At 35.1% G+C, this 16,507-nt stretch overlaps 1 protein-coding gene across 8 annotated transcripts in view; it reads right to left on the reverse strand.

Annotated features, from left to right (window-relative positions):
* NTRK2 (neurotrophic receptor tyrosine kinase 2) overlaps positions 1-16,507 on the reverse strand; it is a 200,197-nt gene that overhangs the window by 99,284 nt on the left and 84,406 nt on the right. For 2 of the 8 annotated variants that reach the window (XM_068176542.1, XM_068176543.1), the window contains 2 exons: positions 11,443-11,511; positions 7,418-10,582 (listed from right to left, as the gene is read on the reverse strand). The exons of 5 other annotated variants lie outside the window; for them this stretch is intronic. In XM_068176542.1, the coding sequence (XP_068032643.1) occupies positions 10,545-10,582; positions 11,443-11,511 (107 nt within the window). In that variant the 3' untranslated portion in view covers positions 7,418-10,544. Of the gene's footprint in view, positions 1-7,417; positions 10,583-11,442; positions 11,512-16,507 lie in introns of those variants that run through there. One more of the 8 variants, XM_068176544.1, reaches the window with a different exon arrangement.

Below are 16,507 nucleotides of genomic sequence, written 5' to 3' on the forward strand. Positions count from 1 at the left end.
TGTACATGTATGTGGAAAACCTCATGAATACATTGTAAAACTTACATTTATAATCTGTATTAAACAAATAAATCTCATAGTAGCCTGATTAATGGCACCTGAAGCAAAATCTGTATGTTTCCACATGGGAGAAAAAAGGGTTTTCAAAATTTCCACTCCCCTCTTAGAGACAATGAAACTCTTTGATTTGGTTGATCACAGGGTAACTCTGCCATTGATCTTCAACCTCTCTTCTTCCTCTGCCAAAGGTTGCCCGTTCCTGGCATAAGTAGCTGTCCCCTGGCAATCACTGATCAAACTGCTATCGTGTGGGCCATCTACCTATCACCAGTGGTTACAGCTGCTCTCAGCATGTTCTGTTCAGAACCCAGGAATAAAAAATGTTAGAGCCTTGCAGTTAGGAACAACTGACTCTAAAGGCTATATCACCACCTCCTAATGACAGGTAACAACTTCACCTGGGTACCAGAATAGTTGAGTTCAACAGCAACAGTATATATATAAATATACATTTGGATTCCATCAAAGTGTGAAGTTGCAGCAAGCAATGGAAACTTGGCATCTTCCTTAAAAAGAAAAAGCATGATCATGAATCTTTACCTTCCTCTTGAAAAGGCATGCGACTCTTCACACTTTTTTGAGACATTGATGAAGTTTGATAAAGTGTGTTTCTTTACCTGGAAGGAGACTGTGCCAACTCCCAAGGGCAAAACAACACTGACATATGGGAAAAGGTAACTTGTTTTACCACACAGAAAGTAGAAGGCTTGTCTTAGCATGTTCTGCTTCAAAAACTGTACTTCAAATGCCTGGAGAAAGGAAATATGCTCAGGCAAATCACAGTCAACTTACCTGATTTTGATTCATACTCTCATAAGCAAACAAATGCAGAGTTGATGATTTGAGCTGTATTTTAAAAATATTTAATGTATTTAAAAATTATACACCTGAGCAACTAAGTAATAACACAGTTGTGTGCAGAAGCCTTCACAAAAGCTATTAGAGACTGAGATATCTATCAATGGGCTACTTGGTACCCAGAAGACAGACTTCATCAAGCAGGCAGACATTTACATTACAGCACACAGGTCGTATCTCAGATTACCAAAAACTACTTTTGGCTCAGAGAAGATAAAACTAAGGGAGAAACTGACTTCCTAGATTATCTAAACATCTGATATTAATGGGAAAAGTCAATGAGCAGGTCTTACCAGGAGGAAGCCAACACTGATATTCTTTCATAATTTTGACTTCTGTCTCTTATTTACAGCAACACACAGAGGTTTGAATCTGAATGAAAATCGGAGTATTACATAAATGTTTTCTTTCAAAAAGCGTAGACTTATCAAGATTTCACATTTTGTTCTAATTCTGATAGTTAATCTCTACAGGTACATAGAGTCCTCTGATTTTTCCTAGGATTTTGAAGACATCTAACATAAGTGAAGAAACTTTTTATGACTGTGCAATGACCACATAGAACAAAGTGTACCAGGAATCTCTGATATGGCTAGCCCTATTGACCTTCTGTCTGAGACATTTGGAGATAAAAAGTGTGAGCTAATTTATAAGCTCAGACCTCAGCATCTTGCTAGCTCTCAGAAGGAAACATTAAAATTGATTTCATGGCATGCATCTTTAGAAAAATAAAAGGAGATTCTGGTTTAGGCAGCATGGTCTATGCTGGTATATCTCCTGGAGTAAAGATATCATAAAAACTCAGCACAGATTGAGAAAAAAATGAAAGAAACCTTACCCAGCCCTCAGACAAAGGTTTATATAAACCTAACTGTGTTCTTGGATCTTGTTCCCTGAGGCAGGGATAACACATCTACTCCTGAGGTATCATATACTTCAATGCTGTAGACACTGAAATTTTGCTAAAACCCCTCATGGTGATTCTTCAGTAAAATACACTAGTCATCAAGAAACTTCACAGCCAATTGCCCATCTAGAGTTTCATCACCTTCTGCTCTCTGACTTCTAGTATCCAACATAAGCTATAAGGAGTTATTAAGGAGCTGCAGTCGGTGGTTGTGGTGGTGCATCCCTCCCTCCCCTAGGCCATACTATCACTGATGTGTGGTTTCCAACACACACTTGCATATTTTTTGTTCTGTGCATCAGCTGTCTTAGGAAGGTGTTGTGAATAGAATAGCCAGTTAAAATACTTTCCTCCTTCTGAGCATGTAAATAGCACAGCACTTTCAAGTGGCAGGTATAAAAGGCACTGTCACATTCATATTCTAACTTATCATGAGACACTATTTGGGATTTTACTGATTACAGTCACAATGTATTAAGGAAATAGACCTGAAGTTTGCTGCAACCGCAATTGAAGACACAATAATGGCATCAGAAAGTGGCATAATATGAAAAAAATATGAATTTGAAAACTACAGAAGAGAAGCATAAATAAAACAAACAAGTAGCTTTTAAATTAAATGTTTAAATTACCAGAGCAAGAGCTTCACATAATTTTTCATTTGTCTTTCAAATGCACCTTTCTATTCTCTTTACTCACACTTATTTTAGAAAACTGTAGAGTGTATTTGCTTTTAATAGGTAAAAAGACATTGCCAAAAGTTCTTTCGGTATAATTGAAGGACAATATATATATATCATCAAACAGTATTTTGTGACTTTTTGCAACCTTGTCATGAAACTGCAATACACAAAGAACTGCTTATTATGTGCTCTGTATTTTTGCTTTAGAGCCTGAAAACTAACATAATAAAGAAAGAAACATCAATTACTCAAAACTCATCTTTGAATTTGTTTTAGTTTTAAAATAGTAATGGAATTATAAACTAATCTATGAAATTAACTTTTTATTCTTTAAGTATTTTAATGATCAAAGTAGATGGAAGTTACATGGAAGTTAGAGTATCTCAGATAGATACAAATATCCAATACAAGTTTTATCTCATTAAAAAGAATAAAATCAAGACTTCTACAATACTTTTATGTTGCAATTCATGTTCATTAAAAATAAACCCTTGTTAGCAGTTTTACACTAATTTGGATTATCAAGAATATTAAGACTTTTTTATTTCTTACAGTCTTCCTAATTTCTTTACAGACTTCCTGATTTCCCAAGCAGTGTAAATGGCTATTTTCACTTTTGCCTTTATTCAGCTTCATTTTTGATTCTTCTCCCTAGATAATAACTTCTTGTTCTACTGAGTCCGAAAACCTCTTATAACAGTATTTCAATGGCAAGCTTGTTACTACCCAAAAAAATATCAGACACGTCACAATCTCAGCATGTTCTTCTACTTGGCATTTTAGAGAATCTAACAATTTATACTGTTATATGTTCTGCAAAATATGAATATATATGTTCTGCAAAAGAATTGTATCTACAAGCTTAATCCACATCAGAATTTACTTCTAATAGTTGTCTTATTGAAAGCTCTTCCTAGAAAAAGAGTAGACCTTTATATTGAGGCTATATCTTCTAATTCTGAGGATACATCAAATTAGCTCCAAAAGCATATTTTACACAGATGATTTTAAAAAAGCGTATGTGTAAAATACACTGCATGACATCACAGTTGTTCAAATAGGTGAAAAATTTCAAAATTGCCTATGGGTATACAAAGCAGACTTGGTAGAATACTCAGAGATCTGGTAAGACTTCAGAGGCAAAAAACAGGACAAAACATTTCAGAAGCAAGAAAATGAACATGTAATCTGCTGTAGTCCAAATACAGCAATCACATTAATGGGAAAATATTACATGCCCCAGTGAAAAGCAAAAAAAGATAAAAAATTTGGACATAACCTGTGATACAACCATTTCAACATTATTTTGTACTGTGTTTCATTAAATTTGTCAAGAAATCCAGATAGTTCAGGCCAACAAGCAGAAGTTCCAAAGCAAAACATGGCCTTCAAATCACAGCACTGATGTTCCCTCAAAATAATTTGGAAAATCACCATGTTGTACTTGAGTATTTAACCAAACAACTTTTTTTTGGTGTCAAGTTCTAAGTAGATGAAGTATGGCCTGATACGTAAAACTTAGTGTCTTACAGCCAACAGCTGAACATGTAGTTCTTTGACCTGAATACACATACATTTGCTTGAATGTTAATGATACATTCACTTAAATTAAAATATCTTAAATTGAAATAAAACTACTGCAAACAACTGTGAAGTAGGGGGGATGTTTTATAACTAGAATAACAAATAATGATGGTATAAAAATATAATTAAGGAATTGAATCTCACTTCTTATTGGAATACAAAGACAATAATAGCATTTTTATAACAACAGGTAATAGGTGAGGAACTCAAAAACTGACATATTTTTCAATGCACGGCACTATTACTAATGAAATACAAGATGTGATCAATTTACAGGTAGTGAAAGACACAATGATATGAAATCACAGAATTTTATTGGCCTGTCAAAAGGAATTTAATGTAATACATTTTTTATAGGTTGTCCAAACTGTTATGGTTGCATTTGGGAATAAAAACAATGATTGTCTGTTACTTACAGGAAGCATGAAAGATTTTTAACACAAAGAATTAGAGGGAAGAAGTGGAGAAAAGACTCACAGCTTGCTGATGGATAACAGCAAGTAATTTTTAAGCCACGAAATCACAGAATGGGTCAGGTTGAAAAGAACCACAATGGGTCCTCTGGTCCAACCTCCCTGCTCAAGCCAGGTCATCCCAGAGCACATGGCACAGGATGGTGTCCAGATGGTTCTTGAATATCTCCCCTGAGAGAGACTCCACAAACTCTCCAGGAAAACTGTTCCAGTGCTTGGTCATCTGCACAGCAAAGAAGTTCTTCCTCATGTTCAGGTGGAACTTGCTGTGCATCAGTTTATGCCCACTGCCTTTTTCCCACTATTCGGCTTTCATGATGTGATGCTATGGTAGAAGGCAGTTTTGTGCTAAAATTTAGAATATTACATTTTTCCATGTGTGAAAAAATATATTAGGAAAGACTGTTAAAGTTCTATACTTTGAAATCAACTGAACGACTCTTCATGTTTTAAACTGAGCCTGAAATATAAAAAAGACTCAGGAACAGAGAGCACTGAATGATGAGAGATTTGAAGTGTATTTGTTTAAGACTCTGGTCTTGGGTTTGTGCAGTGTTTTTGCAGCCGAATTATGCTTGCACACTCATAAAGTCAGTGAGACCTATGAAACAGCTGTGTTAAAAAAAACTCTAAAAAGAATACTAAAATACTTAGGAAAAAAAACCAGGATTTCTTTTCTGTTTCTCCCTGACAAGGGAACCCTACTCTGCTTACATAAAAGAAAAAACAAAGCTATCATAAGAAAGCCGTGACTTTACCCTTTACCTGATTGAATATCAGATAGTTCTGTGAAATTCTATATGGTTGTTCTTGTCACTCCAGTGAGGAACTAAGTAACAGTGAAAATATGTTTGCAAGGAGACAAGATTCCTCCTATATTAAGAGGTAATTTTCTTAGTAACCCTGCTGTGATTTGCTGCCTCTAAAGACCATGGGGGGATGGCCCTCTTCAAATTGAAGGCAGTTTGGCTCCATGCTGCCTACAATTCTGCTGCAGACCAGAACACATACTTATTCAACACTCCTTGCAGCTGCAAAAATATAGCTTGTCATGGAAGGTTGCTATTAAAGTTAGAAGGATATAGCGTGTCCATACTGAAACAATACATACTTTCAAGTGGGCTCTTCCAATCTATTGCTTTTTTTTGGATGAAAGTAAGTCATCCAGGTAATCTCGAGGCTGATGAAAAGACAATACCATGTTCTGCAAGCTCAGTCACATATATGCTTGTGGAACTGAACAGCTATAGTTATTTCCAATCAATGCATCATTTGCTATCTTCACAGCAGATTTAATTTGTATGAACAAAAGAAAAACAGAGCAAATGGAAACCACCTTCAAAAGTTTGGACATACACATTCCTGTGGAAGTGGGACAATGAAATGGGCTGGAACACATGAAATACACAGCACCAGCATTCTCTGTGCACCCTATGATGTTGCATTCATGCTCAATACTTCCAGCCACCCAAAAACTCATGTTCTGGAGATCAGATGACAAAAATCTCACATGACATGGACATACATTATAATCTAGAATACTTTACACCATCACATAATGATGGCAAAGTCCTTCAAAAGGATCTTCCAAGACTCTACACATTTGTGCCCTAAGAAGAAGAGAGCTTACCACTACTCACAAAGTAGGACATTGAGCTCTCTGAAGAACAGAAAACACAACCACCAAAAATTGGAAGGAAGTGAAGAAGCCAGAGAGAATGATGGAGAAGAAGAAAATACTGAAAACTTTTACGTAAGCTTTTGGGGTTTTCTTTTGAAATAAACATGAACAACATACTTAGCTGCTCAGTCTACTAATAACTTTTGAATTATTTCAAATAATAAAATATTATTATTGTTAACAATAATAATTATTATTAATTATTAACTGGAAAAATGGCTTACTGGATAATAACTTCCAACTTTACAAACCATTTGCAAGTTTTTAAGCATTAAAATAGATGCAAACAAAGTGATGGCCTTCATAATGATGATTAGTTGTCAACTTAACATGGACAACTGTGTTAAAGGATTGAGAAACTTTGTATGAAGGCTTCTGCCTAAAGAGCCACTTGGAAGTGTATGGGTCATTTTCATATGGCAAAATTCCATATATTTTATAGTTTTTGAAAAACCAGGCTTAGGAATTTTCTTTCTTAGGAAAAAATTGATTTTTAGTGCTTCTGCCTATAGTCAAAAAAGAAAAAGCAATACCCACAAGAACTATTTGAAGTAAAATTGTTTTCAACTAGCTGTCCGCAGGTTTTCTTGGCGCTGTCTGCTGTTTCCAAGGATCTTGATCTTGCTCCCACTGACATGCATGTTTTGCTTCACTGATGCCTGGGAGAGGTCCAGCTGGTAGACAAAGGCAGTGGAAAGAATGAAGACTGCCTTTCACAGGTTAGGATACTCAAGACACATATTGCCATGAAAAATGTCTCATAGCAGCCTCAGTCTGCCCTGGCTGTGAGCTTTCAGGACTCTCACTAAAAAAGACATGGTCCCTAGACAGCTTTCTTCAGGAACAGACATTTTGCAACTGCTCTCACCTTGCTTTTCATGACAGGCAGCTGCAGCAAGTACAGCTCTGACCTCTGCCTGGGAACAATGCACTTCTTTGCAACATAGACCTGGCCACTAGTCAAACTTCCATCACATTCAACAGAAACAGTTTTATTTAACAGGCTGGATGACATGACTTGCCTCACACCAAAACACCCCCAGCATTGCTTCCTCTCCAGGCCCCAAACTAATCTGCCCATCAAACTGCTCAACAGCTTATCTCAAAATGTCTCTGAGCATATTAAGTGTCTATCTAAAATAAATTCTAGTACAAATAAACCGCTTATAGCAGAACCTTAGAAATATGGTTTTATTTTAGTTTCATGTCTGGCACAGAGAAAAAAAATAGTGACTCTACCTTTAGACATTTCATAGCCTGTTTTATTGCTCAGTAAAACAATATAAAAGCTTTTTAATGTCAAATCCTGGATGTTCATCAATTTTTACCATGTTAATGATTCCTGTATGATTTTTAGTTTCAGTCTCACTTTATTTTAAGGAGGTCAAGAATTTGTAATTAAGCGAGCCCTTTGTAAACCAACACCATTTGGGCAGATCAGAATCTCTACAGTTACAAGCAATGTCACTTATAATCAAGATGAAAGACAGAAGCTAGTGGGTATCATAATTTCCATGTTAAAAGTTTAGCTCCCTTAGCTTTAAGATGCTCTGTCTACATACTGAAAAAAAACATTTTAGGAACATGTAGTCTTTTTCCATCAAGTATTAAACATCTGTGCTAAGACATTATTAGTAACAAATCACGTGTTGTAATCCATAATGTTCTGTGAATATCTGCATCAAGTAATAATGTACTGAGTGTCTAACATAATGTAGTACAAAATATGTAAGAAGGATAGTCTACAATACAGATATAAAAATATATATATATTTCAGTGGTGCTTAGATCAGTTGTTGTTTATTAAAGTACCTCCAGGATTACATACAATCCAAAATACTGTGTCAGTACATTCTGAAATATTTGAAGGTCAAACCTACCCTTATCTGATAAAGATGAACTGCAAAGTGCTAAAAAATAAATTACAAAAAAATTATGTAAAATCCCCAATCAATAACTGTGCATATTTATGCATATAAATATTAGGAATCAGAAAGAACTACTTTTTAAAATTAAATATTTCAAAAGTCAACTGCCAAATTCCAGCTTTGCAAGTTTGCTTTTTCCCTGCCAAAATAAAAGGGTTCAGATTCTCACCTCATTAATTCAGCAATAAATTGTGAACACATAACAGAAATATGCTGACTTTGTCCCAGCAAAACTTCAAACTGGAATTTGAGCTACTGGGTCAAGCTCTGCTCATGATCCAATATGTGTTTGATGTAAGTCCACTGACTTTAGTTCAAATATTGCCGCTAGATGATTTGTCTACGGATTTAGAATCATCTCTGTGACATCAGATATTATTTCAATAGGATGACAGATTCATGGATAAGCAAGAAGTCTAAGAAGAAAATAATTAAAAGGAAGTTAAAAGTGAGTCAGTAAGCAGAAGAGAAAGTTTAGATCTCTGGAAAATAAGACCATGTCTTATAAGACAGAGACTTAGGGAGGAAAACAGGCAGACATTCCTAATACTCTTTCTCAGGAACAGCAGAGCATTTGATAACATCTAACTTCAAACAGGAACAATGATGGATATCCTTAATTGCTGCCATCCCTCCCGAAATCACCACAGTATGTGCAGGGTGACAAAGACAACACGATTCCTAGGTCATCAGTAGACTTCCAGCTCTGTCCTCTTCTTTAATGTGAGGAGTAGAATATGTCTTTGGGACAGATTTTTAGTGACTGCATCTCCCCTTCCCTAGTGGAAAGGGAAAAGAAGTATGTCCCTACATAGGCCTAGAAATATGCAAATGTGCAGCCACTTCTTGACTACTAAGGATATCTCTGAAATTTGAGCACAGCAGGAATAAAGAACTTGCATGAAAGAGACTCAAGAGAACACAAAAAAAAACATTGAAGGATTAAGAGTCTTAGAAGGCACAAAGCAAGTAAATACACAGAAACAGAATTAAAGAGTCAACGCAGTACTGTAGAAAGAGAGGGATGGTGTATGGCCTTAAAAGATGGCAGTAAAAGAAAAGGCAATAGTGTTGCAATGGAAGAGTGAAAATGGCTGAAATTAAAAACAGGTAACAATGAAAAGCAAATACATTAAGGATAATATAATACCATCTCTTTTTTTTTACTAAACATAGTTGTAAGGAATTAAATTCAAATAATCTCTCAAAAATTTAACCAGAATACACAGAAACGTAAGCATCTACCTCAGTCTTTCACTTCTAGTCTTTGTAGCTAACTCTCAGTTTAAAAAAACCCTGAAACTTCATACTTCTAAAAATTCGCTAAATGGAAAAGATCAAAGTAGACCATCAGGATTTGATACATAAATCAAATGAAAATTAATTTCTAGTACTATATCTAAATGCAGCCCTGCTCTTGAAATATGCTCATGCCTTCATTTAGCTTTACTTGTTACAGTAGACTCTTCTCAGCAGTACAGTGAAGCACATTCTGAAGCATACTTCACAGTTAAATATGGACAGTTAAACAAGCCTCTAAATCTAAATCTGAAGGACCAGCTACATACCATTGTTATTCTTGCTCTTGGCTCAGAATCAGCATTCTGGCCTACTACAGATTTGTGTGCTTATTCAAACTTAGGGACTATCTCGAGTAAGCACAACCTAACCAAATGTATAAGTGATGGCACTGGTTCAATACCCAAACATACCAAACAGTATTGTCACATTTCTGGATATAGCTTAGACTCCCCATCTTCCTGGTAAAGTCAGTGGAACTACATACATAATAAGATTTGCAGGACCAGATCTGCAATTTACTGCTTCAGGAGTTAAGACCATATCCTGCAAATATACAAGAACTTAACTTTAAGGATGTGAACATTTCCACAGAAATCAGTGAGCTTGCACACACACTCAAACTAAGCATTGTAGAAATTTTGCAGAGGCATTAATTCAATAAAATAAAAGCAGCTTTGCAGTTCACCTTTGATAAATATTATTTATAAAAACAACATCTTTCCAGTTAAGTTCGAACAGAAAAAAATTGACAGAGGAAACAATATAATTTCATTTCAATGTCATTTTGGAAGACACAGTGAGGACAAGGCAATAGGAAAGAGTGTGGTAGCTTATTTCTGGAATTTCTTGAGTCTTTTAGCTGCCTCAGGGCTTCACCTTTCCCTGCTCTTGGAAAAACAGCTACTGATTTGAATGTACTTCTATAGTTCTCCAAACATAACCAATGTTTAAAAGAGAAATCCAAGGGAGGTGGCACTTCACTGGGCAAGAACACTGTCCACTCCCTACAGTGCAGCACACAGATTCCACAAGCTCAACAGCCCCTCTCTCATCTTTTCCTTATTTCATTTACCCATCCAGTGGGATCTTATGAAATAAAACAAAACCTAAAAAAAACAAAATAAAGTGTGAGAAATCATGCTTAAAAAAAGAAAAAAAGTCAAAGTAAAATCAATACAAAAGACCAAACACAAATGAATACTTGAAAATCAAACACATACACATAAAAAGCATTTGAAGCATACATAAATTACATAAAAACTGTACATGAATTTATGAAAATGATGACATTACCTCTATCTTGTGGCTAAAGATTTTATTTGTTAAATAAAAATGCATAATGTGTACTATTTATTTGTCTTTAACATATCAACATAGATTGAGCTGTAATGCAGCAAGTCTAGAATTCTGCAGCCAGGGACTGTACAGACTGTGGGTCAGAAAAACCTCAGCCAGGTGCTCTGCCTTGTGCCAAGGCTTATGGTGAACAGCCCAATGTGCACAATCAAGTTTTCTGCCTTTAGTTTGGTACACCAATTACTTGTAGGTTATCCCACTATGCCACAGATTTACTCTAAGTAAATCTGCCAGGATCCTCTCTAACTTTCCTTAGCTTTGTGCACATCATCCTTTTTACCTGCTCTTAACAGGCTGCTGCCCTTAGTGGCATCAACTGCCTCTGTAATGGCAGAAAAAAGTGGAGCTGGGGGAAATGTTAGTCAATTATCTTGAAATAATTTGTATTTAAATATCAAGAGGAACTTAATAATTAACAACTAAATATGATGGCACATTGAAATACATAAAAATCCCCAGCATGTGTTCTGCTATGAGATGAAGGAAAAATCTATCTCCCAAAACTTACCTGACTGGCTGAGAATATTTTTAAAAGCTACGTAGGGTCCTGTGTGGAATTCAACTAGCTGACTTTATGGCACAAATACTTCCTAGAGCAGCATTGCCTTACCCAGTCTGTTGTTATCTGATGCGGTTGAGTTATTATGTACATCACTGTTGACAGCCACCATTACTTGTTCTAATGACATTTGAGAAAAACACATGTAAGAGTTTTACTATTAGTCAGCAAATGTAAACTTCAGTAGTAGCTTTTGTCTTGTTTTTTGGGCTTTTTAACCTTGTTTTAATAAGTTCTCAGTGTTTGTGAAGACTGAAAGCTTACCCATACTCCACAGAAATCTAAACAATTCAGACCCAAATCTTTATTTGCTTTCAACGAATGGGACTTACATTATCAGCTTCAAGAGAATTTAAATTTCACTGTCAGTAGCAATGACTGATTCATGCACATTGTGTTTTCTTGTTTGCTTCTACCCTGGAAGTAGGTAATCACACATACAGACACTGAACTTGCTAGCTTTGTACAATCCCACATTCCCAAAAGTGTGTGGCAAAATGCCTTTTCTTTGAAACAGTTATTAAGTTCTCATGTAAGGTGCCAAAAACCCCCAAAGGAATCTGCTAATTCACAGACAAAAATAGAGTATCAGTTGAAGAAAGCCTCATTTCAGAACAGTAAGCAATTACCTGAAGGATGTTTAGAAGCTATGTGTTAGAAAAGGAGAAATATCATCGGAGTTTTTAGTAGTCTACAATTAAGTCTACTGCATGGGTGCTATTTTCCTCTTGAATTACCTAAGTCATTCAGACCTCTCCTGGAATTTTGCTTTCTTAAATATAGGAGATTGCATATGTTCTTGGCAACTTAAGACAAAGGACACGTACATGTATTTACATAAAATCACACATTTATACCACACTTTTAACACCAGAGCAAATCATTGCAAGGGAAAGGTTTTTTGACTTTTATATTATTCCTTACCTGGTCTTCTGCAGTCACAGTGAAATCATATTGCTGTATTTTAAGACACCTCTGAATTTTAATTAGAGAAATTGTCAACTAATGAACTAATATTTAGTGTACAGTACACAGGCAAAACATAGGTACAAACCAGATCTGCTTACAACTCCTGCAAACTTCACATGATAAGTCATGATGGGAGGGCAGGGATAGGGGGAAGGTGGTACTGTTATTTTAAGGAAGGCAAGCTGATGTGTTCTTGTAAACCACCAGAGATGCTTAGGGAGATGGTTTAGTGGTGGGTTTTGTAGTGTTAAGTTAATGATTTGACTTAATGATCTTAAAGATATTTTTCAACTGAAGTGATTCTATTATTCTATATTCTTAGTTGCATTTGAGTGTATTTTAGTAACCCTGGTAACAACACTGGAATCTATAACAGCCATTATGGGGGAAACCTCAGACCTATGACTGAACAGTCTACAGGAATCAAGAAGTCTACAAGAGGAAGGGAGTCTGCAATTCCTATCGAAGGCAGAAAAATTAATCACAATAAAAACATCTTCTAAAGAAAAAACTTATTAACAGAAAAGAGTCAAAAAAGAAAAGGAAGAAAGGAAAAAAGTGAAAGAAAGAGAAAGGTGAAAAAAAAGACTAGAGTCTATTAATTTTTATCACTAAAACATGGAAAGAAACCAGGTACAGTACATAGAAAAGAAAAGGATATATGAATACAAAATAATTGTGGGGAGTGAGGCGGAGTGGGACAATGGAGCAAGGAAACAGGACAAATATAAAGATGCAGAAACTGAACAGAAGTGTTTTAAAAAAAACCTTCATTTGTACACTGGATCTCTGACTATTTGGAGACATTGAGCTAACAAAGGCAAAATATTATGGGCAGTAGATATTTAGAAGGTGATTTCTTGTGTTCTAACTGCCAGCTTCAATTTGACTTCGCAGAGTTCAAATGGAGTCAGTTAAGCAGAGGCAAAGCTTGATTTTGGCTTGAGTTGCTGCTGAGGTGCTAGATTCTGAGTTTAATATTAGTTTTAAAAGTACACTGCTGTTATATAAGCTGCCACTCAGACTTGTAGAGGAAAGTACACTAAAGAATAAAAATAAAAGAACATCAAAATGAAAGTGGAAGACAGAAAAAAGCCATTCATCTTCCCTGTACAAGGAATGACAGAACTTCATTCACCCTTTAAAAGAACATTATGTATCTGTCTCTCTGAAATGCAAATTTGTCCAAGACAGTAAAGAAAATAATAAGTAGTTTAAAATGTGATAACTTTATTTCCAATAGCAGCTCTTCATTCAAAAAGCTTTGAAATCAGCACTGAATTAATTATTAGTCTTTAAACAAACATCATAAAGAATCTGGAGTACACTATTTTAGGAACATCAAATTTAAGCCTAACTGCTTAATAGAAAGAGTAGTTTGAATTATATTATTAATAAGGATCCAGTTAAGCCACCAGTGAGGCTTTTTTTTAAATCCTACTTTCTAGAAGTAACACAGTTGACCATCTCATGAGTTTTACAGACCTGTATCTCAGATATTGGATGATCTGTACTGTTCTGAGCGTTTACTCCAATTGGGATCTGGATAAAATGTCAACAACTAACTGTTCCCAGCTTTTCAATTCATTAGAGAGGAAAGCATGAAAGGAAAAGTGTAATAGCAAACCCCTTACCTTTAAACCTACAGTACTGATTTTGAAAGAAGAGCCTTTAAATATGCTCCTTTTTAAATGTAAAGAAGCCAATTTTTTTCCATCTTCAATCAGCACAAAACAACAAAACTGAGCAGTCAACAGCATCATAACATCATACACATCATTATATCTAATTCACATATTGGGGAAAATCACGGTTCTTGAGATAGTCACATATTCATGGACTCAATTTCTACCTATCCCAAAAATTTCAGTCACACTTCTTCTCACTGGTTATGTTCCCTACAAGCCACCACCTAAGTAATTCAGGAAGGAAAATGTTACATGATGGTCATCTTCTGAACTTTCTTCACAAAGCAAGATGCTAAATTTTAGTTGCCTAAAATCCTTCTTGCTCCAACAGGATTTCAAATACTATATTTCAATGAGTTGTAATAAACTGGAGGTCTGAAGTCAGACTTTCTTGGTAAATACCAACCTGACCTATACTCTGTCAGAATAAATAAAAGTTTCCCATAATGATGACTTAACTGAATACAAAACTAAGTTTTGTATACTCACATCCCACTTGCCAATTATGTCTCAACATATGAGTTGCATAAATTTGGAGACCATGTATCTAAATCAAATAATTAAAGAGAAAGTACAAGCAAAAGATGCACTAAACTGAAACTTTCTATGATGTTAACATTCCATATTCTCTCTTCATCAAGGGCAAAACATTTATTCTAATATTGCATAATGTTTGCATAAGTTTTATTCAGAATATTTTTGTGGCATTGATCTAAATAAATCATTTGAATAAAAAATCAATGTACATTTTACTTTTTCTAGTGTGGAGTAATTTGAGCATGCATGGCATGTAACTCTTCATTCTTTTTACATGAACTGTGATTTATATGGAGACAATTCAAGCTGATGACTGGAAGGGAGAAAGGCAAAGGTAAGATGCAGTTGCATTACTAAAAAAGTAGTCTTACAAAATTTTTCAGTTTCTCGTTTCAAGAAGGAAAGAAAATGAAACAATTTATTCCTAGTTTTATTTGCTTCTTGGATCTGAGCCATTGCTTCAAAGAGCAGTGCTGGCTAATGCTGTGGCAAAATCAGGACAAAATGTCACCTAATTTTTGTTGGAAAGCAAGAAGATGTTCCTGGACAGCTTCTGCAGAATTTTTGATGCACAAGGAAGAATAATGTCTTGTCTTATAGAGTAATGCCTACACAGCAGCAGAAGATAAAATTATCTGAAGAAATATGCACATTTTCTTAGAATTTTGCAGATTTTACATGCACCAGGCTCAATACTGCCTTTTGTTTCAAAGCACAAGAACATAAAAATTCACTACAATTTTTTTCTTTCATCTAAAAATAGTTTTTACCCCATGAAGTACTAAGACCATATTTTTAATTCATATAGTTAAGAGCTCTAATGACAAGCATAAAGATTACTTTTTTAACCTAAGGATAAAAGCATGTATAGAAGACAAACAAATCAACTTATTAGAGACCAGGGAATCACAGAAAATTCTGTATCTAAATTCAACATTAGTCTCTACTTTTTGACCAAATTTTCCTGTAACTGAATTTACTTAGTAAATGGGAAAACTAGGACCAGAAGAGACTAAATAGTCTGACCCATGAAATTTTACATCAAGATAAAGAGTTTTGACCCTCCTATATGCTCCAATTACTTACAACAGGAAGGCAGCAGACAATCATATTAGACTCAGACTATTTATAGTAACCCAAAGCTAAAAAGTTTCTTCAAAATATACAGTATCTTATAAAGATTTCTCTTCCACTATAACTGTCTCTTCCTCTAATGTCTAAATTTATGCTTCATAGATAAGGATACATAAGCTTGTAATTTTATGGATGTTTCCACCTGTATTAGATTTCCAAATAAGCATAATAAAATTGTAGTAATCAACATTGTAGTATTGCAACCGGTATTCAAACTATTTAATTGCTGGTTTCATTAATCTAGAAGTTCATGAAATGAGAATGGAGGTCAAACTGAATTATACATACTTAGGTATAGAACCTCATAAAGCTGTTCTCAGTGTAAAAGAATTTAGAACTAAGAGATGGTAAAACTGGACCTTTATACTCAACATTTTAGAGACCAAAAATATTTTGGGTTAACAGTTCTCTACACCATTAACAAGGATGATTTAATGTCTTAATCTGTTTTTCTTTAGTTTGATTTGGACTTTTGATTTTATTTCCTAGTATGATGCATTGGATATGATGCTCATTTTCCAAGCAGGCAGCAGAAAAGAAAACATTTGTGCTCTGTTCTCTTGAAGGAGAAAATATTGTATCTTTCTCAATAAGAGTCATTACCCTCATGACTTCCAGTGCAATATCCAACAGAAATTCCCTTTTACAGCACTGCTGCTCATGCTGTAGTTGTTTTGCTTTCTACTGATTAGTGAGTCAAGGACATTAAGAGCTGAAGCTCAAACCACCATTGCTTAGAGACAGCCAGTATGTATATTTTACAGAACTTCTAATTCAGGGACAGTTAA

This window comes from Anomalospiza imberbis, chromosome Z (assembly GCF_031753505.1).
Source record: "Anomalospiza imberbis isolate Cuckoo-Finch-1a 21T00152 chromosome Z, ASM3175350v1, whole genome shotgun sequence".
Taxonomy (NCBI): domain Eukaryota; kingdom Metazoa; phylum Chordata; class Aves; order Passeriformes; family Viduidae; genus Anomalospiza; species Anomalospiza imberbis.